This window comes from Callospermophilus lateralis, chromosome 3 (genome assembly GCF_048772815.1).
Source record: "Callospermophilus lateralis isolate mCalLat2 chromosome 3, mCalLat2.hap1, whole genome shotgun sequence".
Taxonomy (NCBI): domain Eukaryota; kingdom Metazoa; phylum Chordata; class Mammalia; order Rodentia; family Sciuridae; genus Callospermophilus; species Callospermophilus lateralis.
The window spans coordinates 46085862-46111752 of NC_135307.1; the positions used below are offsets into that span (position 1 = coordinate 46085862).

The following is a 25891-nucleotide window of genomic DNA, read 5'->3' on the forward strand; positions in this document are numbered from 1 at the left end:
AAGTGAAACTAAGCACTCTGACAAAATTTTAAAATCAATATATTCAAATATGTGCAAGTGACCATATTCTTTTTCTCTAGAAAAAGACAAAAATTTTTAACATATTGACAATGAATGAATAAGAGGATATATTGCCTTTATAGAACATGTTTAAATTTCTGCTTCTAACATGTTTCTGCATATGCTTAACTATTAATAAGGGCCAAAAATACATAAGGAACCAAATCAAAAGCTTGGAAAACAGTGTTTTTCTAGTATTTGTGCACCTTTCAGTATATCTTCTGATAACACATAGGTAAATAACTCAGTGGTAGAGTGTATGCTTTAGCATGCTCAGGGCTCTGGTTTCAATCTTTAGCAGCCCAACCACTGCCCAAAAAGGAAAATGACAACAATCACAAAAAGAACATGACTATATACTATTAATTTATTTACAACAAATATCTTTCCAAAAAAGGTGCCCTAGACTATTATCTAATATGAATGTACTTGAACATATACATTGTTTTCCTTTCGGCTCACTCTTTTATGCTCTTCACAAAAATAAATGTACATATTGCTTATCTTCCTGGAGATACCCTAGTATATACTCTGTGATCTAGGGCAAGTATTAAAAAAAAAAAAAAAAAAAAAAAAAAACTACCTGAGTCTTAACCCCTCTGACTTCACCTGAAAAATGGAAAGAATACCAAAATTCATACAGAATTACTTTATTTAACACACACACACAAAAACCATTTCACATAGAGGGCCACACACATAATCAGATGTATTATCTTCTCTCCATTTGGCACTCTTTTGCAGTTACAGATCAAGTATTTTTAGAAATATAATTTATTTGGACTTATAGACAAAATTTAAGAGGAGATTGAAATATCTCCATCACCCCATCACCATACTGGACTTACTTAAGTTTTCTCAATCATGTTTTTATTCCACCCATTCTATTATGTAGTCCTTTGTCTTTAAAGAAAAATTCTAAATGAAAGTAAAAGATGAATATAGCTGATTTTTTTGAAGGGTCATGTTTATGTTACATGTAAGATAAATTGCAAGTTTTATGACTGACTTTCAGATAGAATAATTCCACAATTAGTTGGTCAGAAATGTTTCCTTCTTTTTTAAAGATATATATATTGTATAATGCCTTTATTTGTTTTTATGTGGTGCTAGGATCGAACCCACTGCCTAGCACTTGTGAGGCAAGTGCTCTACCAGAGCTACAACTCCAGCCCAGAGTTTAATTTTCTAGAAGAGAAGCAAATATAATAGTTACTTGTTATTAATATTAAAAAGAATATTAAGTAATCAGATAATTTACTTCCTATTAAAATGTAAGCCTATCTTCAGAATTGTCTACTTGATATTAAACGTTTGAAGTATTTTCTAAGAAATTTGGTTATTGGCATGTAAAGTGATTATAAATTTCCCATTAGTCACAGATATGAGAACATGTTCATGCAAAGAGTGCAGAAATTTGATAAACTATGAGAAAGAAATGAAATGAAGAAGGGTAACTTTTCAAATAAACCGAACTAATAAGAAAGAAATACACTATCCCCTGGCTTTTAGATTAAGAAAACAGAGGGAAGATTCTCCTACCCACCAAAGAGCTCCAGACTCTTGACTTTTCCATTTGGGAAAAGACAATGAGACTCCTATGTTATTCACACCACACACACATACACACAACCTTAACATTTCCAGGGTGCTTCTTAACTAGGTGGGTGCCTTTCCTTCTTTTAATGAGAACATGTATATAGAATGTTACTGTTATTGACAAGAGATATCTTACTCCTTAAGGATTTGGACATAAAAAGATGCAAATTAGTGCTATTAGAGATGCTGATATAACAAAATGTTGATTCCTACATTCTGGATATATCAAGCAGAGTCTAATTTTGATTTGTAAAAATTCCAGAAATTCAGAATGGTTGAAAAAATGTATCATTTTATTTGTACACTTAAAAAAAGAGTTGTACATAGAAACTTATAATACAGTTCTGTAAAACTGAGAGAACTGTCAGGGAAAAGGGAGGATGATACTTTTTTTTGATTGATCATTAAGGAAGTTAGAGAAATAAAACAAAACAGTAAAATGTTTAAAAAATTAAAGAACATTTTCCAAGTATAAATTTTATAAATACAAAACAAATTCACAAATTACTTTGAATGCTAAATAAATATCTAGTTAATAAACTCAGACTTAATACCTCCGGTCAGCACTGGTACAGTACTTCAAGGATATAAAATTGGATTCATTCATGTGTAGTGTTGAAAGAATGTGCTAATTAAACAATTCTCAAGATGGGTATACATTTTTCTACACTGTGCGATAGCAAAAGACTCATCTGTGTAGATAAATCTCCCTTAATACCACAACTTCTAAGAAATAATTAATGACAAAATAAATCATAGGTGAAAAAATATTTCCCAAGATATCTGGACACATGAATGATCTCAAAATGTACAAAAACTTCTGTAAACCAGTACTGTATCCAATACATCTATCAAACTTATTAGACACTGAATACAACTGTAGCAAAGGAAATCTTTCCTACATTCTCCTGAGTGCTTAATATTAAAATTGAGATTATAGTGCAGACCACACTTTGATGTGGTCAATCAGTTGTTATTGCTTTATACATATATGTCTGCTTTAGAGCATGATTTAATGTTCTACTTTCATGTACAATTTGTTTTTCCCCAAATACCTCCTTTAGAAGGACAAAATTAGATTCGTGACTTTTTTGCAGCTGGTGGTGTACTAAGTTGGTCCACATTACTGTGTGAGACATGGAGTCCAAGCTTTTGAGCCTGAATATGAAAAAATGCTTGAAGCCTACTTCCAGCTTTTGCTTCACTTGTGTTGCGAGGGTTGTACTCAAAGCAGTTTGAAAACATTAACTCGATATCATCAATAAACTCAGCTAGAGAGGAAAAAAAAACCCACAAGATTAGAACAAAAGTACATAAACTGCAAATACAATTTTTGTTTTTATTATTCTTAAAAAATTCATTAAGAAAATGGAAAACTACTTTTTTCTTTAAAAAGAGAAGATTATAAATCAATGGTAGAAGGAACCTGGGGCTTAAAATTGTTTAAATAAAACTCTTATTGAAACTGTTATTATATAATTAACATATATTATGAAATTATAAAGACCCTCTTTTAATTAGCTTATATAAATTTTATATATTCTGATCTTATTAAATTTTTATATAATCTGATCTTATTAAAAAAATATATATATTTATATATATATTTTTTAACTCATTCAACCCTAGCACATCTTTTATCTCCATATGCACTGTTAGGGATCTAGGGGCTGGGGTTGTAGCTCAGTGGTAAGAGCGCTTGCCTAGCACGTGTGAGGCACTGGGTTTGATCCTCAGTACCACATAAAAGTAGATAAACAAAAGGTTGAAAAAAAAAAAAAAAAACAAGTGTCTAAAGTAAAAAAAAGAATCTTAGGATCTCTTGGGAGGTCATCTATACAACTGCATAAGCACACATAATTTAAAACAAGAACAGCTTAACTCTTAAAAATAATTATCAAAGGAAAACAAATTACTTACATGCTAATTTATATTCACATTTATTTACTTTTTCACGAATTATATTTAAGGCAATTGGCTTTTTAATGATGTCATAGTAGTCTGGGACCTGTAAAATAATTCCAGTATTATTACTCCATAGAAAAATATATTGAAAATAGTGGTTAAATACATAAAGGTTTTGTACTTAAAAAGCAACTTACAATTAATCTCTGAATACTATTATTCCATTAAAATAATGTAATATGTTTTCAATCATTATAATGATGTATAAGCCTGTTAACAATTTATTATGAAAAGAGAAGAATTAATGGTTTTGCTCATGGCTCTCTCCCTCTGCATATATAGATACAATCCATTCAAATTATATACCATTACCCATAATCTCATTTCTGTGCTCTTAACCTATAGCCTCCTTTTCCCAAAATGTCCATAATTCATTTCCCACTGTTGAAGTTTTCTTTCTTAAATGATCAGTCCTAGTACTTTTTTCCATAAAAACTTTAATTCCTGCTATTCTCTCCCTCTGAAATGCTCAAATCAATATTCTTCTCTCTTCTAGTTCTCTAATACCGTTATAATTTCTATAACAGTATTATGACACTGTTCTTTCTGCTACATAGCACAAAACATTCTAATATATACATATATAATTATCTCATCACAGATATCTAAGAGCACCCATCTTTTCCATCAGTGTCTCTCAAAATGTGATCTCTGGGTCAGGACTATAGTATCATCCAGGACTTATCAGAAATGCAAATGGTTGGGAATTGACCTATACCTAGTAATTACGTCAAAAACTCTGGGGGTTGGGACTCACATTACTAGAGTTACATTTGGTTTAAAAAAAACCCCTTTTTGAAAAATTTTGAGACAGGGTCACACTAAATTGCTGAGGATGGCCTTGAATTTGTGATCCTCCTGCATGGACCTCCTGAGTGGCTGGGATTACAGGCTTACACCACCAACCTGGATGGCATCTGTTTTTTATCAAGCCCTCCAAATGATTTTGATGTATGCTGAAATTTGAGAACTGTGGTTATGCATAAGATAAATACCATTATATTAACTTTATATATATTCATTACACAGAATAAAAACTTTATTTCAACACACTGCCATCATTTAATATAAACAAGTCATGGGATCAGAAAAGAATGAGGAGACTATGGAGTCTATTCCCTTTTTTCAATATAGGAATCAACCTTCCAAGTGTTTAATTTAATTTGTTAGTTTCATTATTACTGGGGATTATACCCAGTGATCCTCTGCCACTGAGTACATTCCCAGTCTTTTATTTTGAGAAAGGGTCCCACTAAATTGCTGAGGTAAACCTCATATTTGCAATCCTCTTGCCTCAGCTTCCTGAATAGTTAGGATTACAGGTGTGTGCCCCCATACCTGGTCCATTTTTTTTTTTTTTTTAAGAAAAAAGTAGACAGTGAATACCAGGTGTTTTGACAACTTCAAGATGCCATGAGGACTAAATCAGATAATATACATGAATACATTTTATAAAAACTAGTTATATTATTACCTGAATTTTAGAAACAAGTTTCAAAAAAGGCCAGCTGTCATCATGCCGTACCAATTCCACAACAAGCTGTTCAAAAGCAGACAATTCATGAACTCCTCCCTGTCGGCCAGAACTCCTTCGATTCAGTAGCATAGGAGATGACTCTGAGTAAATAATCAAAACATCTTAGGGGTTATCAAAGCAAAATATTGACCAAACAAGTTAAACTAAACCTAAAAGTACAAACCAAATTCAAATAAAAAATAGACACTCTATACACATTGAGATATTTCAAAATTAAATATTCATGAAAATAGAAAAATGCAAAAAAAATACAAAGTTTATGGGCTATTTTTACTCCATTTAAAAATATTTTCAACTACAATAAAATGAAACTAAGCAATTCTCTTAGTTTCCTAAGGCATATCATATCCTTAAGTAAATCCTTCAGGTCTGGAACCTAAAGCTTTGTAAATAAGCTCATAGAACGAGAAAGCAATTCTCAAAACAAGTAAAAGATTATTCTTAAAGTTAGTATATGCAGAGTTTCTTAAAGGAAAACATTTTTTTCATAGATCCAAGAAATGTATAATGAAATCTAAGGTGTACACATCAGTAGAAAAGGGTAGTATAGTTTATTTATGAATTCAAGAATTTAAATTCTTTCCATATAATATTAATAATTCCCCCATTATTTATTTGTTTTTAGAACCAGGTTAGTAATTTTCACAAATTAATACAACAAATTTTTTTCTTCTGTGGAGTTTTCTGAACAAAAATATTCAAGTGTTGCCAGCTATGGTGGGGTAAGATTGTAATCCCAGCAACTCCAGAGGCTAAGGCAGGAGGATCACAAGTTCAAGTCCAGCCTCGGTAAGTAAGTGAGACCCTGTCTCAAAAAAATAAAAAAGGGCTGGAACGTGGCTCAGTGGTAAAGGGCCTCTGGGTTCAATTCCCAGTACCAAAAAAATTACATATATATTACATATAATTATATTATTTATATATGTATGTCTGTGTGTGTTTGCCTTTTTTTCCCCAAGTGTTATCATTGCTTCAAATACCTTGGAGTTAAGAATTGGTAAGAGGACAGAAAAAGTCAAATTAGATTTTCTTGGTGCAAAACTGCCTAATATTTCCTCTAAAATACTTCATAATCTATTGAGTGCATGAGCAGATCACATGCCATTCTTTTTTTGGTACTGAGGATTGAACCCAGGGGTGCTTAACTACTGAGCCCCATCCCTAGCCCTTTTTTATATTTTATACAGAGATAAGATCTCGCTGAGTTCAGTACCCAGCAACAACAAAAGCAACAACCACAACAACAAAAGAATAAACAGATTATTATATGGACAAATATTACTATTTAAACAAAAATCATAATTAAAAAGATAGCTGGTGACTACTCCCTAAAATATTATTGCCTTCAACCCTGTCCCACTTCAAATCCAGATGGGAAACTTATCAAATAATCTAATAGAGCTTATGTAGGTGATGAGTTTTGTGTTTGGAGGGAGGTGAAAATGGGAAAGGATTAAGTGTATCATAATGTGTTACACTGAGCAAGACTGTTCAAACACTGGCCACTCCACTAACAACTGAATACCATTTATATATTTATTACCATACACTACTCTACTATTAGAAAAATTAGTAATATAGTTTACCTTTATTCTCCAAATAGCTGTCCCTCAATAGAATTATATGTTTTAGGTTAGACTGATCCCTTATAAGTTTTATAAATCTTAGTATTTCAACATTTGATGTTTCCAAATTAATTCAATTCCTAGGTAAGAAAGAATATAAATTAGACTTCATACCTGTAGATTGTCTTTTCCTGCCTCTTTTCTTGGATTCACTCGCTTGGGTAGAAATTCTTGAGGCAACATTTAAAGATCTTGACTGTTCACTTGACTTTGTGCTGATAACTCTGAAGTTAGGGAAGTTGGGACTATTATTAGGTGTACTATTAGCACTTTTTCTCCCTCTGCGTTTTCTACGCGGACTAAGTAGTTCCACAAATACATCTGCTTGCAGTGTGCCATGGCTATGGCGAGTTGAACGACTGGCAATTCTTAATGATTTTGTTTCCGTAGAAGGAGCAGATTTTATTTTTCTTAGGCTTCTACCAGTACTTTTAGAAGAAAGGGTTGTTTTGGGTGTACTCTGCTGACTCCTTGAAGGGTATCTTCCAGGATCTTGTCGTTGTCCACGACTTGAGAAAGAAGAGCTAAGTCTCCCTCTTGTTTTAATTGGCAATCTAACTTGTGGTCTTCCTCGTTTGGGTGGGCTATAAATAGTTAGGAAACACAATTACTGTACAGAACAATAATGAACATATTATTACTTAACTCTATTCAGCCAATGAGTTCTACATAAATTCTTTCTCTGTACAATTGAGACTTATCCTGTACTCAGTTCTTTAAAATTGCTGCCTACAAGTTTTCATGAATATCTAAACTGTGCTTCCATGATTTCTTTGAAATACAAAAAGAGAACACTTAATATTTTCTTGGTGACTCTAGTACATCGTAATGAAAATCAGGTCCGAAATTATGATAAAATGTAACAATATCCTCAGGAGAACCAACATATAGACATATTCATTGATGAACAAATCTTTTATTTATTTTTTACTTTTTGGTAATAGGGATTGAACCGAAGGGTGCTTAACCACTGAGCTACATCTCTAGCCCTTTTTTTTGGGTGTGTGTGTATAAAATTATTTTATTTATTTATTATTATTTATGTGGTGCAAGTGCTCTGCCACTAAGCTACAACTCTGGCCCATCTTTTTGTATATTTTATTTAGAGACAGAGTCTTGCTGAGTTGCTTAGGGTCTTGCTAAATCTTTGAGGCTGGCTTTGAATTTGCAATCCTCCTGCTCAGCCTCTCGAGCTGCTGCGATTACAGGCATGTGCCACTGAGCCTGGCTAACGATCTAATCTTAAAACACAATTATTTTACTCCTTTTGCTATGTATGAGTCTTACTTTTGATTACCATTGGTACAGGTGTTCTTTAGCCATTGGCTGAAACTGAAAAACTGTTGTTCCTTAATAACAAACCAAGAATCTCTTTGCCACTTTTTGATTTTGACTGTAAAATACAAAAATAGATTTGATATTTTAAGTGCCTTTAATTAAAAGGATGAAATAGGTTGGGGGCATGACTCAATGAGAGAACTTAACCTAGAATGTTTACAAGAATTTTTCAAATCTTGGCCAGTGCAATGGTGTACACCTGTAATCCCAGAATCTCAGGAGGCTGAGGCAGGAGGATTCCAAGTTCAAAGCCAGCCTCAGCAAAAGCAAGACACTAAGAAACTCAGTGAAGACCCTGTGTCAAAATAAAATACAAAATAGGGCTGGGGATATGGCTCAGTGGTCAAGTGCCCCTGAGTTTAATCCCTGGGACCAAAAAAAAAAAAAAAAAAAAAAATCCAATTTTTCAAATTCTTTACCATCTTTATCCTTAAGACAATATTGCCACCATAAGCCTTAGTATAGATGGCTTCTGTTAACTGGTACTCTTAAAAATCAACATTTGTGTAACACAGCTGGGGTGGCTCTATTTTTACTTATCCTCCTTTGATTGTGGTCCTTTTGTACTTTTTTTCCCCTTAGTATATATTTTGGTTGTAAATGGACCTTTACTTTATTTATTTATATGTTGGCTGAGAATTGAACCCAGGGCCTAATGTGCTAGGGAAGCACTCTATCACTTGCCCACCCTCCCCCCTCCGGCTTTTGTACTTTTGATAGTGTGAAGCCCATGCTTCACACTCATTTTCCTGATTCCATAAGAATGAGGTTCAAATGTTTAAAAAGGTGGAGGGGGTGGGTGATAGTGAGAACAAAGAGCATACATAATATGACGTCCACTGGTGTACATCTGGCTAGGCCTGCTGACAGAAAACTACTAATAGATATACCGCATTGGGAATATTTTGGATGCTTATAATATATAAAAATCAAGGATAATTTATATAATAGTCAAGAGTTGTATATTAGGACATACCTGAGTTCTTCCTCTTCTTGACAGTCATCTTCATCTTGTTCTATCTCATATTCTTCTTCCTCACTTTGACCTTCTTCATCATCATTAACTTCATCATTCTCATCTTCCATAGTCTCTTCCATTTCTTCATCACTTTCCAAGGATGGTCTTTGTCTAGAGGAGAGTCTTCTAGACCGTTGCTTTGGTCGACATTCTGGACAGAACCAATCTCCTTCAGGTACAGTCTAAACGAATCACATAAATGATCATTAATCATCTATTGCTCAAAATCTCAGGGTCTGAATTCTAATCCGAGAAGATAAAAATACCTTGAGTTTTGGTCGAACACAGTAGGTATGATGACCTCGATCACAACCATCACAAAGAACCATGTTTTCAGCATCACCCTTCTTTCGGCATATCTTGCAACGAGCATTCAGTATAGATTTAGACCATATCACGCTACGATCCAAGGTGGATAAGTGAAGAAAGACTTGAGAAAGACTAGCAGAGGAAAGGAGCGATTCTCTCCAACGGTCCAGGACTGTTTTATAAGAACGCCCACTGTCACTGGCATCTTAAATGAAAGAGGAAAGTGATTAAAGTTTCTAGGCAAACCTAGACATCTTCTAGAACTATTTTCATGGCAATTTAAACTTTACATTTCTTCTTAACAAAAAGTCCATGCTTGATATTAAAAACATCATTTTAAAGAAAATATCTGCTGAAGCATATGCCTGTAATCTGAGCAACTGGGGAGGTTGAGGCAGGAGGATTGCAAGTTCATGGCCAGCCTCAGCAACTTAGCAAGACTCTCTCAAAAATATTAAAAGGACTAAGGAGGTAGCTCAGTGTTTAGTAAAGTGAAGCTGGGTTTAACTGCCAGTACCAAAAAGAAAAAAGGAAAAAAGAAAAAAAAAAAAAAGAAAAATTTGCTGAGCCACATTTTGTTTATGACATAAGGAATTACTTCTGTCCATAAATCAAATGCTTGGAGATTTCAGTAGTTAAATGCAGAAAAATCTCAGGCAATGTGTTCTCAATCTAGTCTTTGTATTAAATCTTGATCTAATTTAGAACACTGGCTAAATATGATCCCAAGTAAGTTACTAATTCATCTGAATCATTTATGTTATTTCCTTAATTTCAGATAAAAAGAATTCTCTCCAACTTAAATATCAAGCATACATGATGTTTCTTTTGGATTGGTGATAATGTTGTGAAAACAGTAGTGTTGATGATATAATGGTGAATATATACTAAAACCATTGCATTATATATTTTAAAAGGGCAAATTTTATCAATAACACTCTTATTAAATCTGTCAACTTTATTATATATAAATATCAACTATATTGTCTTCAGTCTCTGAGAATATATTATTTTTTTAAAAAAATTTTCTTTTTAGTTGTATATGGACACAATACCTTTATTTTATTTGTTTTTATTTTTAATGTGTTGCCAGGGATCAAACCCAGTGCCTCATGCATGCTAGGCAAGCACTCTATCACTGAGCCACAATCCTGGCCGAGAACACATTATTTTAAAACAGGTAAATAAAAATAATGCCAATATTTCCAAAACAATAATTTTCAGCACCAATATTATACAGAAATATTTGAAACCTTCTGTCATTAATATCACCATTCTTTTGTCTTCTGGGCTAAAACAAATTTAAGAGTAATTTAGTAGTATACAATGATAGACTACTGATATTCTATTACGTAATTTCCATCTCTATCTTTAATACTTCTACTACCTTAATTTTCCTAAAATATTATTCTTAATTATAAAGGCCAACTATATCATGTCAAAATTCTGCAATTTATATAAAGTTATATAAAGACTACATACAGAGTCTGGTTCTGAAATGCCACAGGTAGTACTATTATCCTCAAATAAAGCCCTTGGGCAGAAGCATAATGCTTAAAAGAATGCAGGCTCTGGAGTCAGTCTAGTCTGAAGTGAGCACTGATTTTCTCATGTGTGGTAAGTTACTCAACCCTCTAATAGTTAAAATATGTGGACAGTATTTACCTCAGAGGGTTGTTGGACATATCAAATGAGATAACACATAAGACATGTAAAGTACCTGCCAGAGTAAATATTACTATTACTAACATTACTCCTGCATTATCCAGTTCTCCCTATGTGCAAGCACTTTTTTTAAAAAAAATATTTATTTATTTATTTATTAGTTTTCGGCAGACACAACCTCTTTGTTTGTATGTGGTGCTGAGGATCGAACCCGGGGCCGCACCCATGCCAGGCGAGCGCGCTACCGCTAAGCCACATCCCCAGCCCTGTGCAAGCACTTTTAACTAATTTATTCTATTGTCTTATCTTCAAAGAATTTTCAGTATAGCGGGGAAGGTGAAGAGATACGCAATGAGTTAAAACTGTAAGGCAACAGACCTGCCAACAGTAGTGGACCCAACTCCCATTTGACTATTGGGTGGAGAAAGAACATGAAACCTAGGGCCCATCCAAGGCAGTAGATCTCTCTCTAGAAAGCTAGAACCCTAGAAGGCTACCTGTTCCTCTTTCAAGACTCAGGTCATAAGAGTGCCACACAGAAATAAAAGGGTAGCAAGGAAATCTACTCACTTGAGCCTTGGTTTTGGGTAGCAAGGGGAAATAAATCTAATCTGAGAATTTGTAACTATAAAGAAACCCTTTAATAGGTTTAACATCTGACAAAAAAAAGAGCCACACTTAATTGTCTAATTGTAGTTATAAAGTGGTCAGGTGAATGTCAGAAACAAGTATACAGATTTCTGTAAATTCTCTCCGAAAAAATTTCCACAGATCAAATTCTGAGGAATGAGAGTTAACAGTCAAAACTCACAAGGGGGCTAGGGATGTAGCTCACTGGTAGAGGGCTTGCCTACCATGTATGAGGCTCTGTGTTCAATTCTCAGTACCATAAAATAAATAAATAAATAAAACAATTTATCAAAAAACTACTTTCAAAACAAATGAAAAAGCTCCACAAAGGATGCTGGTAAGGTGGTGTATGCCTGCAAATCCAGCCACTTGGGAGGCTGACGCAAGAGGATTGAATGTTCAAAGCCAGCCTGTGCAACTTAATAGACCCTATTTCAAAACAAAAAGGGCTGAGGATGCAGGTCAGTGGTGAGTGCTTGGCCTAGCATGTGCAAGCCCTTGGGTTTGCTCTTTAATATGGTAATAGAAAACAATCAGATAGAACTTCTTTTTTTAGTAATTGAGATTAATAATTCAATGGAAGTAGGAAAAACTGAATGGATAAGCAAAATGGCTCTTCAAAGCTAAAATATTAATCAAGTGGGAATTAAGTGCAAATGCATGTAATCCACATAGTATTTTTCTCTGTCTTCCTATGTCCTTTTGTTTTACGGGTGTGTGTGTCTTATGGTGGATTAAACCCAGGACCTTATCCAAGCTATACCACTGTTCTTAACACTAAGCTACATCAATAGCCCCTAGGTATACCTTTTATAGACAGGATATAAACCAGTTGAATTTTGTATTTAACCTAGTCTCTACCTTTAATTTTTAGCCTGTCTTTACCATTAGAGAGTATAATTCATTTAAATGCATGATATATTTCTGCCTTCTCATTTTGTGCTTTCTAGAAAGCACAAAATTAACTTTTATTCTAAAATTTCATGAAAAGCTCTGGCCAAAGTGGGACTTCCAAGGAAGGAAGCAGCAAGAATTGCTAGTTCAGAGATCATGAAGAAGTCTTTCTGGATAAATCAGAATTTTTTTTATACCTTTATTTTATTTATTTATATTTATGTGGTGCTGAGGATCAAATTCAGTGCCTCACAACACACCAGGCAAGCACTCTACCACTGAGCTGTAGCCCCAGCTCCAAGAATGGACAACTTATTAAAAAAAAACTTTTGCAACCTTGGAAGTCAGTGGTGACAAAACACTGAAGTGTCTTTTTTTTTTTTGGTGGTACTAGGAATTACTACATAAGCATTCCTACCATGCAGTTACATCCACAGTCCAACCTATTGAGTTTTGATCAAACTCAGAAAATTAAACTAGTTTTAGCTCAAGTCCCAATTCTTATCCCTCTGACTCCAACACATGTTTATTATAATCCATGGTAGATAAGCACATTTTCCTATTTTTACATAGTACTTAAAGATTACACTAGGAGATTTCATAGTATTCAACAGCCTCTGTATAGAAATGTTATCATTCCATAAAGTTTTCTCTAAGGTACAAAACAACTCTTGCCATATGTCTCTCTACGCCAGTAAAAGAAAAGAAAAAAAAAAAAAAGCGGTGAATAAAAACTTCATGTGAAATAAACAAAAGTTCCACAGTTTTCCATTCTCTTGGCTAATTGCTAAGTATATCAAGATTCATCTTGTACAAGCTAATTTAAGAGTTTAGATTAGCCTAGGTGTGAAAATAGAGAGAAAAATATTTGGAAGATATTGCTTTTAATGTAAGACTACCCCCCCTAAGCTCATTCCCTTCCAAAAAAAATCAAATTCAAGATTTTCCTTCAAAAGCTAAATATTCATATTAATAATCAACAATGTAGAAAGTAAAATCATAATTCTCTAAAAAGACAAAAACATAAATTTCTTTAAAAGTTAAAAATTTACCATCTGTCACACTAGATTGATCTTCCTCTTATTCTTTTTTTTCTATCTCTCTTTTGATCTTTATTAATTTCTGTGTTACCTAGTTTCAAATTAATAAAGTTAGTTGAGGATTTTTTTTTCCCATAGCTTCAGGGTTTAACCATAAGCATGACTTTATAAATGATGAAATTACCAGCCTAAATAAACAATTACTTACCTAAAACAATTAACTGAAACATGATTAGCTTGCCCCAATTATAAAAAGTTTATTAATATCAATGTGATTAATCACTAGAATAGATGGGATACATTAGGGAAGGAAGAACATAACCAGAATTTTTTTTTTAAATATTTATTTTTCAGTTTTCGGTGGACACAACATCTTTATTTTACTTTTATGTGGTGTTGAGGATCGAACCCAGCGCCCCACGCATGCCAGGCGAGCGAGTTACCACTTGAGCCACATCCTCAGCCCCATAACCAGAATTTTTGTTTTTTACTTGCTACCTCAAGAAGACAAAATAATCTCTGAAGCTTAATAAGGAAAATTCCTGCCATGATTAATTTGCTCTGCCAAAATATTATCAGGAGAATTTCAATACGTATTCTCTCAAATATTTATAAAGGAGAACCTTCTATTCTCTCCCCAGATTAAGGATATTCTTGATTACTTTATTTCAAATATGTCCCATTCAAAACAGACCTTTCAAAGGCCTTGTGTAAAGAGCTAGAGACAATCAGTTATTAACCTTCTATGGAGAAGCACAGAAGGCAACACCATATTATAAATAATCAATATGACTTTGACCAACACCACCAAATTAAGGTAAGCTCAACTCTTCCCATGTCACTTTTTTTTTTTTTAAAAGATCCCAAATTAAAATGGTTTCTTTTTTATCTCTCAGGATGAAACGAAAGTTTAAAACTACTCAGCATAACCTATCATGGAATACTGTGGCTCTCACATAACATACTAGGTACAAGTTGCAACAATTCCCATTATCAAATTTTTTCTTTGTCCAAATATTTACTAAGATGTACAGAGGAAAATATAGACACAATAAACAACTATTTTGGTATTTTCCTTAGAACTTAATAGTTTTTTTTGGCACTGTCAGTACTGGGGATTGAACCTAGGGTATTCTACCACTGGGATACATCCCCAGCTCTTTTTAAATTTTATTTACAGGTTCTAAGTTGCTCAGGCTGAGTTCCAACTTGTGATCCTCTGTCTCAGCCTACTGAGTTGCTCAGATTATACTCATGTACCACCAGTCCTAATTTATAAACAATTTTGATGGCAATTTCAAAAGGGGAAAAGCCATCTAAATTGTGCCACATCCCTGACCCTACTAGAATCACAGGTTAATCTGTAGTAGTAATTTTACATTTATGAGAGCTGCATGATTTATAAATAATCACAATTTATTTATTTATTTATTTATTCATTTATTCATTCATTCATTCGAGACAGCATCTCTAATTTATTGAGGGTGGCCTTGAATTTGCAATCCTCCTGCCTTTGGTCTTCTGAGTCACTGGGATTATAGGCATGTGTCACCATGCCCAGCTTAACTGTAATTTTAATTGAGGTAACTATATATTCACATATGGTATAGAAAATAAAACAAGGATTCTCTGTATACATAATTGGATTTAGACCAAGAAAATACTAAGAAATAGTAAAGCCTAGGAAAGAAGAATGATATAGCAAATACAAACTCTAATATCTTTATGAGCTGTGATCATATTTTATCTCTCACAACTGCTATTTTCAATGTGATAACTGAGTTATTTAAGCTCATAAATGGTAGAATTAACAAAACATATAAATAGGTTTACTGGCCACAAACTCTTCAATTTGAAAATAAATATTTTATGAACATATTCATATTCCAAAATTGCTGATAGTAATTATGAAAACTTTGTTCTTACTCTATAAAATAACAATAATTATTTATGATTAATTTTCATCTATTCAAATTGCTCTTTCAATATGAGACCAACAAATGTGGTTTTAAAAAATTCTTTCTAGGATACCATGCTGAATCATAAATTTAACATCTCAAAAAGACAACATGGTAGTAGAAGCAGTTATGACATTAAAATTAATTTGAAACTTGAAACTCCTATTTTCCCAAAGACATGATGATTAGATTCTTAGACTGGTTCCTTAAATCCTATTAATTTCATAAATTGCCCAAAAGGATAGAGATAGTGTTATTTCTATTATCTAACCATAATTTAAAAAAAAGTTTTAGTGGTAGATGGACGCAATAACTTAATTTATTTATTTAATGGTGGTGCTGAGGATTGAACTCAGTGCCTCACATGTGCTAGGCAAGCACTCTGAGCCAAAACCCCAATCCCTATCTAACCATAATTTATAGAGCATTTTCTTATCTATGTTTCTGTAACACTTGGTATTTCTTCCTTTTGGGGGAGGGGCGGGTACTAGGGGTTGAACTTAGGAGCACTCCACTGTTGAGACACATCCCAGCCCTATTTTTTATTTTATTTAGAGACGGGGTTTCACCGAGTTGCTTAGTGCCTCACTTTTGATGAAGCTGGCTCTGAACTCAAGATCCTCCTATCTCAGTCTCCCGAGCTTCAGGGATTACAGATGTGTGCCACTGCACCTGGATAACACTTGGTATTTCTGATTTAACATTTATACAGTGCTTGAGTCTGTGATTCTTAAGTTTTAAATCATACCCCAAATGGTGATATTTAAAGTCACTATAAAAAAAAATAGGTATAATTTTGATTATTCAAGGTCTGGCTAGTCATAGGTTTTAGTCATTTTCTTTCTTTCTTTTTTTTTTTTTTTGAGAGAAAGAGAGAGAGAGAGAGAGAGAGAGAGAGAGAGAGAGAGAGAGAGAGAATTTTTAAAATATTATTTTTTTTAGTTTTCGGTGGACACAACATCTTTATTTTATTTTTATGTGGTGCTGAGGATCGAACCCAGCGCCCCGCACATGCCAGGCGAGTGCGCTACCGCTTGAGCCACATCTTCAGCCTTAGTCATTTTCTTTCAATAAAACTTTACAAAAGATGAGATTAACTAAATGCTTTTAAATGAATCAGAAAAAGTAATTAAGTAATATTTAAAAAATAAATCCCCACATCAATATCTTGATGAACACAGATGCAAAATACTGGCAAACTGCATACAAAAACACACTGAAAAGATAGAGCACCATAATTAAGTGGGATTCATCCCAGGGATGCAAGGTTGGTTCAATATATGGAAATCAATAAAGGTAAATCATCACATAGATAGACTTAAAGACAAGTTCATATGATTATCTCAATAGATGCATAAAAACACAAAAATACTGCATCCATTCATGTTTAAACACTAGAAAAACTAGGAATAGAAGGAACATACCTCAAAATTATAAAAGCTATATATGACAAACCCAAGGCCAACATCATTCTGAACAGAGAAAAACTGAAAGCATTCCCTCTAAAAACAAGAACAACTCAGGGGTGGCCCACTTTCACCATTTCTATTCAACATAGTCCTTGAGGCTCTGGACAGAGCAATTATAGAAAGGAAAGAAAGGAAAGGAAGGAAGGAAGACAAATAGGAAGAGCTCGAACTATTTCTGTTTGCCAACAATATGATCCAATATCTAGAAGACCCAGAAAACTTCTAGAACTCATAAATGAATTCAGTTAAGTAGCAGGATACAAGATTAACATCCATAAATCAATTGCATTCCTAATCACCAATGATGAATCAGCTGAAAGAAAAATTAAGAAAAATATCCCATTCACAATAAACTCAAAGAAAATAAAATACTTGGGAATCAACCTAACAAAAGAGGTGAAGGACCTCTACAGTGAAAACTACAGAACTCTAAAGAAGGAAAGCGAAGAAGACCTTAGAAGATGGAAAGACCTCCCATGTTCTTAGATAGGCAAAATTAATATTGTCAAAATGGCTGTACTACCAAAAGCAATTTACAGATTCAATGCAATGCCCATCAAATTTGAATGATGTTCTATACAGAAACAGAAAAAGCAGTCATGAAATTCATCTGGAAAAATAAAAAGCCCAGAATAGCCAAAGCAATCCTTGGCGAGAAAACACGAAGCAGGAGGCATCACAATACTAAACATTAAATTGTACAAACAGAGCAATAGTAATGAAAACAGCATGGTATTGGCACCAAAACAGGCCCGAAGACCTATGGAACAGAACAGAAGACATGGAGACAAACCCATATAATAGATACAGCTATCTCATATTAGATAAAGGTGCCACAAATATACATTGGAGAAAGAGAGCCTCTTCAACAAATGGTGCTAGAAAACTGGAAATCCACATGTAGTGGAATGAAATTGAACCCTTATCTCTCACCTTGCACAAAATTCAATTGAGAGTGGATCAAAGACCCAGGAATTAGACCAGAAACCCTGCACTTACTAGAAGATGCAGGCCCAACACTCCAACACTTGTTAAGGAGGTCAGTTCAGGAACTGACCTCCTTAACAAGACTCCTAAAGTGCAAGAAGTAAAATAAAAATTCAATAAATGGATGGCATCAAACTAAAAAGCTTCTTCACAGCAAAGGAAACAATCAAGAATGCAAATAGAGAGCCAGAATTGGAGAAATCTTTGCCATTTAAACCTCAGGGTATTAATTTCCAGGATATACAAAGAACTCAAAAAACAACACCAAAAAACAAAAACAACAACAAAAAAAAAACAGTCAATAAGTGGGCAAAGGAAAGAAACAGACACTTCAAAAGAAGAAACATGAACATTCAACAAATATATGAAAAAAAATGTTGAATATTTCTAGCAATTAGAGAAATGCAAATTAAAACTACATTGAGATTTTATCTCACTCTAGCCAGAATGGCAATTATCAAGAATACAACTGACAATAAATGTTAGTGACGATGTGGGGAAAATGGAACACTCATACGTTGTTGGTAAGACTGCCAACTGGTGTAACCACTCTGGAAAGTAGTATAAAGATTCCTTAAAATACTAGGAATGGAACCATCTTTTGACTCAGTTATCCCACTCCTCAATATACATCAAAAGGATTTAAAATTACCATACTACATTGATATAGCCACATCAGTATTTATAGTGGTATAATTCACATAGCTAAGCTGTGGAGTCAAACTAGGTGCTCTTTAGCAGATGAATGGATAAAGAAAATGTGGCATATGGCTGGGCCTGGGGGCACATGACTATAATACCAGAGGCTCAGGCAGGAGGATCATGAGTTCAAAGCCAGCCTCAGCAACTTAGTGAGGCCCTAAGCAACTCAGCAAGACCTCCTTTCTAAATAAAATATAAAACAGGACTGGGATGTGGCTCAGTGGTTAAATATCCCTGGGTTTAATATCCAGTACCAAAAAGAAATAATGAAAAATGTGGAATACATACACACACACACACACACACACACACACACACACACACACAATGGAGTATTAGCCAGAAAGAAGAATAACTTTTATGACATCTGCTGGTAAATGGATGGATCTGGAGACTATCATGCTATGTGAAATAGCTCAACCCCAGAAAACCAAAGATCAAATGTTTTCTCTAACATGTAGAAGCTAACCCACATTAAGGGGTGGGAAGTAGAAGTTCAGTGGAATAGACAAAGGGGAATAAAGGGAAGGGAGGTGGGATAGGAAACGGAAAGACAGTGGAATGAATCTGACAAGACTTTCTTATGTACAAATATACTACAGTGAATCTCACCATTGTGTACATTGTATACTGGGGTATAAGATATAGTCCATGCATAACTAAAAAGAACCAATAAATAAAGAATTAAAAAATAAATAAATCTCACCTGAAAGAACTTATCTTTTAAAATGAAAGCAATCTCAAGCTTTTCATATTGGTCTATCAATTTCATTGTCAGCCAATAAAATTCTATTAAAGGGCAATTTCAAAATTACTTAAGACAACACATTTTGAAATAAAAACAGATACTTACCAAGTGGAGCTTTGAGAAAACGCCGCTCAATGCCCTGTTCTATTTGAAACAGTGCTGTTGCCAGATGATGTACCACATTGCTCACTGATTGTGGTGTACTTGCATTAGTTGAGACGGTACTCGGAGTTTCTGTTTTTATCCCCAAAAGTCTACAATAAAACAAAGAAATTGTGGCACTTAAAAACACTATTAGGTGGGCTGGGGCTGTAGCTCAGTGGCAGAGCGCTTGCTTAGCATGTGTGTGGCACTGGGTTTAATCCTTAGCACCACATACAAACAACAAACTAAAGGCATGCTGTTTATGTACAACTACAAAAAAATAAAAACACGATTAGGTGAAACTCAAGACCACTCATTCTTTCAAATATTTATATAGAAAGTTTCATAATTTCAAGGATCTGGTATAAGCTAATTGGGAGGACAGAGTCATTTAAGAGGATAAGAGAAGGTGGAAGAGAGAAGACTTATGGAAAAGGTTTTAGAAAGGTGATGGTGATAAACCTTAAAGACTATGTATCTTCAACAGCTTATTTATATTTCTCTTGCTTCAGCTACTGGGCGAGATACTAATAGTTGCCTCAACTAATTCATTAGACTTCAGACTTGGTCCCTCAACAATGAATCTCCACAGTGCAGCTACAATAATCAGTTTGAAGTGCAAACCCATTCAAAGCCTTTGCCCATGGTCTTTCTTGTCTAATATTTCCTTCCTCACCTTCAGAGCTCAGCTTTGCAATCAGGAACCTTCCTCTAGTATTTCCTTCAAAGTTCTTTCCATGTTCCACCAAGATAAATAATCCTCTACCCTACTATGCACTATATTTGTACTGGGAATTTACTTTTTTTTTTAATATTTAGTTTTTAGCTGTAGTTGGACGTAATACCTTTATTTATTTATTTTCATGTGGTGCTGAGGAAAAAAACCCAGGATCTTGCACATGCTAGGCGAGCGCTCTACCGCTGAGCCACAACCCCAGCCCCGAGAATTTACTTTCTATCAGAGTCCTTACCCTGATCTATAATTTCTAGCTTCATGTCTCTCCATCATTCCCTTCTAAATAATAAACTCCTTAAGAGCATATATTAGCCAAAATAACCTTGAAAAAGTAAAAAAATATTTTATTCTAATGAGTTGTATTTTGGCTGTATTAGTATAAAGTGGAGTAATAGAGATCCTGATGTTTAAAAAATGGTCATTTCAGTGATCAGAAATATTAAGGTCCTCATAAGTTTTTAAAAGAAGGAAAAGAAACATCTACTTAAAAAAAAAAAAACACCAAAAACCTTAAAATTAAAATTGCAAGGAAAAATTGGTTATTTTAGAAAAATTCTTTTTGTACCTATCTTTTACTATGACCCTTGATTGTTCATCAATCTGCATCTCTTCCACATCTTCATTCACAGTTTTAATTATTCCATTTTCCTTGTTTTCCTCACTTAATAGCTCGTATCGTCCACTTTCTAAGGCTGATCTCCAGATATGTCTATCTGTAACCTGAAACAAAACATAAATTTACTAACCCTGGAAAACAGAAATGTTGGTCCTAAAAGACATTAAACTTAATTTACATATAAAATTAATTTATAGATATTCTAGAACAGATTTATGAATAAAAAAGGAGTATAAAAGTAAGGTTCCTCAGTGGCCAAAATGGAGTTCATATCATTCATACACAAAAGCTTTAATACCTTATTGTTTAAAAATATCATAAATGACTTTAGGATTTGTCATTAAATTAGGAGCAAAAAAGTGACAGAATATGACAAAGGCATAAACAGAACAGGTATATCAAATAAGAATTACTTACAGATTTAAAAAAGGTAACAAAGAAACCAACAAACAAACCAGACTCAGCAGAGAAGGCAGGAGCTAGTCAAGGAAGAAGAAAATATCCTTACACATTTCAACATCTGATTAAAATATTGAACATTTTTTAAATATTAAAAATATCAAAAAGAAAAATTATATTAATTAAATTCTGTTTAAGAAAGTAGATAGTCATTTAATATACTTAGGATTTGGGTCCATATATAAACATTATGATTTAGAGGAATAAACTTAGTCTTCATAAAAGATATATACTTTCCTGATGTTTATTAAAAACCACAAGTTTTACATATACAGATAATCAACAAATATGATTAAAAATCTGGACTAAGCAAATTAGATAAACTAAAATGTGAATAGGTACAAACCTTGATTGATCCTAAAGTTCCTTGATAGATTCTGTCTTCAATATCCAAAAGAAAATCTCTCAACCTCAATTCAAGTTGCTTTTCTGCAGACATCTGAGATGGATCATAGGCACTGGAAGATCTTCCCCGAGTATACGTATGCTTGCTATCAGTTTGAGGTTTGTCTGAAATAGAATCAAATGTTTTTTATGATTTTCTTAAATATAATGTGACTGTTATGATTCTGAGATGGTGGATGTTTTAAAAGCACTTTGTAAATCCTCAATAAGTAAATGATAAATAAATAAATATTTGCAAATCATATATCTGGTGAGGGCCTGTATTCAGAACAAATAAAGAGCTCATAATCAACCACAAAAAGACAAATAACCCAATTGAAAGGTGTGCAAATGAATCAAATGTATGAAAGATGAAAACAATAAAATAAAATAAAAAAAAGAAAGGTGTGCAAAGGATCTGAATAGATATTTAAGATATATAAATGGTCAATAAGCACATGAGAAGATGCTCACCATTATTATTCATTAAAGGAAGAAAAGTCAAAATTACAGTGAGATACCATTTCATGCCTCTTAAGATAACTATAATCAAAAAGTCAAACAATTTTAAGTGTTAGAAAAAAGTGGAGAAATTGGAACCCTCATACACTATGGGAGAGAAAATTAAACAGTGTAGTCACTTTGGGAAACAATCCAGTATTTCCATTCCTATTGTATAAATTCAAGATAAATGAAAACCTATGTCAACACAAAACATGTACATGGATATTTATAGCAGCATTTTTCATAACAGCCAAAAGGTAGAAACAAACTAAATGCCTATCAACTAACAAATGCATAAGTAAAATGCAGTATATACAAACTGTAGAATATTATTATTTGGTGATAAAAAGAAATGAAGTTCCAATACATGCTATATCCTGGATGAACCTTGAAAATATTGTGCTAAATGAAAGATGCAATCACAAAAGACCATATGTCATATGATTCGATTCATAGGAAATTCAAGAATAGGACATTTTACAGAGACAGATTTATCTAGAGCAGAGGGAGGATTGGTGGGGGACAGGGGAGAGAAATATAGCAGAGTGGTAGATAAAAGCTACAAAATTTCTTTCTGAAAGGAGAGAAATGTTCTATAAGAGGACTGTGGTGATGGTTGTGCAAATTTGTAAATATACTAAAAACAATGAATTGTATGTTACATGATAACATACAGGGAAGTTACATGATACGACAAGGAATATAAAGAAGTATGATCTATAATCCTAAGAAGAACTAAAGTAGGTATGGTAACATGTTCTTAAATTTAAGCAGTTTTCTATCTAGAAAATCTCATTTACTAATATAAAAACTAACATCTAAAAATTCCTTCTTTTCTGATCTGTTGTCAGTGGGCCAGCTATCATATAAGAAATGCTGCTACTACCTGATCTGACCAATTTCCAAAGAAGATATTATTAATGGAATCTGTCCCTGGGCTCCCAGCAAAACCATTAAGAGAGATAACTTCATTCACTATAATATCTCCCAAACTGAAGGCAGCCTTATAGCCTTGGGCATTCAGAGCCTACTGACTAAGGAATGAGATCAGAAAGAACACTAATATTCTCATACTATAGATAGCTTCTTATAATCCAAATAGAACCCAAATAGAATCCAAAAATTTAGACAACCATGTTTCTGTTGTCCTCTATAAGATGGAATCTCACTATATTGTAGGGCTGGCCTCTAATTCATGTACTCAAGTAATCCTCTTGCCTCAGCCTCCCAAGTAGCTAAGACTACAGGAACACTCAGTACAAGAACCTTGTTTCTATAAAGAAATACACTTCCCAACTCTTAACTCCCATACTGAAAGCATGGTCAAAATGTTAAGGTGTTTTAAATATATTTTTAATACAATGGAAAACATTTAATCTTGAATATCCAGAGATGGGGGGGGAATGGTTTTCATAGAAAATTTACCTGAAAAATGAAATTTCTCTTCTGAAAAACGGGCAAGTTGTGCACATATTCTGCTTTTTTCTTGCAACAAGGTTTCCTTTAAGGCACTTTCTCTATGTCCTCTAGAATTAAGAGCTTCAATAAGCTGGTCTAGCTGTTCACAAGAACTGTAAAAGCACCACCGATTTGGCTTATGCACTGGTTTTGGCAGCTGTGAAGAATCATCACATGGACCTTGGTCAATGTTGTTGGAGGTAGATTCAGACATCAAACGCTCTCCAGTTTTGGTAGATACCTGAGGATCTTGAGACTGTACATTATTCTGAAATGATGAAGGTCTAGGCAATAGCATGTCTTCAGTGAGACCAGAATAATCTTCTTCAATAAACAATCCAGGAATAGAAGGGAAAATCCAGTATCGCCTATACATGCGGTCGCGACCCAAGGGAAAAATATTGGTACATGCTATGGCACTCTGGATTTTTTCTAAGAGCTCTTTCTCTTTCCGTTGTTGTTCCTGTTTTAAAGCTTCTTCCTCATCAGCAGTAAGAGGCTCTTGCATTACACAGTTTATCTCTTCTTGCCTTGTAAATTCTTTAAATCCATTTTGTTCACTTTTCCCTGCAGTTTAATAACATTTAACTTTATCATATTTTAAATTTTCACTAGAAAAATGAGATTAAAAGCTATCCCAAGTTATTATGTGTTATCAAATGAATTATGTCCAATTCAAATTTCATGAATTCATATATTGAAGCCCAAACGCCCAATGTGACTGTTTTTGCAGTTAGTGCCTTTAAGGAGGTAATGAAGGTAAACGATGTAATAAGAATGGGGCCATTGGGCTGGGGTTGTGGCTCAGAGGAAAGAGTGGTCACCTAGCATGCGTGAGGCACTGGGTTCGATCCTCAGCACCACATAAAAATTAAATAAAGGTATTGTGTCCACCTACAACTAAAAAATAAATGTTAAAAAAAAAGAATGGGGCCATAATCCAACAGGATTAGTGTCCTTATAGGTAGTCAAGCTCTTGCTCTCTGGTATGCGGAGAAAAAACCACAGGGAGAAGGTGCTGCTTGCAAGCCAAGGAAGAGGCATTACCAGACAGCGACCCTGCTGGCATCTTGATTTTTGAACTTCAAGCCTCCAGAAATTGAGAAAACAAATTTCTGCTACTTATATGACCAAAGTCTATGGTATTTCATTGCAGCAGCCCAAGCAGCCTAGTAGACTGTTAGTAAAACATCGACATATTTAAATCTAATGAAATAAACAAAATCTGTAACTTGAGAGTATACTAGTTATTCTCTAATAGCCATCCAGACCATCTAAGGAAAGGCTCAATGAACTACTTTTACAGAGGGCTAGCAAGTATCTCATGCTTTGTTGGTCATATGGTTTGTCACAGGTACTCAGTTCTGGCACTATGGAACAAAAACAGTTTAACTGATGATATGTAAATAAATGAGAATGGCTGTGTTCAATAAAATCTGCTATGGACAATGAAATCTGAATTTCTTATAATTTTCACTTATCACAAAGTATCATTCTTCATTTGATTTTTTTCAATCACTTAAAGATTTTTAGCTTATAATGGTACAGGCCACATATGGCCCACAAACTGTCATTTACTAGTCATTGTATTAAGGTAACAGAACCATTAATATTTAGCTGGATACTATAAAACCCAAAAGAAGGATAACATTTCCTAGGGCAGGCATGAATGGCTACAAGAGAAACTTTTGGTCAAGGAGATAGGAGTAGAAACACGAAACCTCTGGGTTGTACTTTTCCTCTTTCTTTTTCCAACTAGCTAGAATGGAAAGCTGGTGATGAATCACTTGGGAACATAAAGTTGTTAGCAAAACCCACAGTATGACAAAACTGACAAGATGAAAGAACCTGGACCCCTGATAAACTGGACTTTTATGACATGTTGGAGAATTAAGCTGCTATCTTGTTTCAGTTGCTGTCAAATTGGGTAAATACTTGGGGAGTGTTTCTTCTATTTCTATGCATGAAAGAGATTGTGAAGTTTGGTATGATCTGATTCTTTAAAACTTGGTAGAAATTTACCTATAACATCAGTTTAGAACTGAT

The 25891-nt window shown here is 33.9% G+C and overlaps 1 protein-coding gene across 3 annotated transcripts in view; it reads right to left on the minus strand.

The window, feature by feature from the left end:
- Positions 1-1934: 1934 nt before the first annotated feature.
- Positions 1935-25891, minus strand: part of Baz1a (bromodomain adjacent to zinc finger domain 1A) — a 110600-nt gene continuing 86643 nt past the window's right edge. For 2 of the 3 annotated variants that reach the window (XM_076850187.2, XM_076850186.2), the window contains 10 exons: positions 23813-24412; positions 21846-22009; positions 20990-21144; positions 19650-19798; positions 9409-9656; positions 9101-9324; positions 6901-7370; positions 5099-5241; positions 3580-3667; positions 1935-2930 (listed from right to left, as the gene is read on the minus strand). In XM_076850187.2, coding sequence (XP_076706302.2) covers positions 2734-2930; positions 3580-3667; positions 5099-5241; positions 6901-7370; positions 9101-9324; positions 9409-9656; positions 19650-19798; positions 20990-21144; positions 21846-22009; positions 23813-24412 — 2438 coding nt within the window. In that variant the 3' untranslated portion in view covers positions 1935-2733. The remainder of the gene's footprint in view (positions 2931-3579; positions 3668-5098; positions 5242-6900; positions 7371-9100; positions 9325-9408; positions 9657-19649; positions 19799-20989; positions 21145-21845; positions 22010-23812; positions 24413-25891) is intronic. The other variant, XM_076850188.2, reaches the window with a different exon arrangement.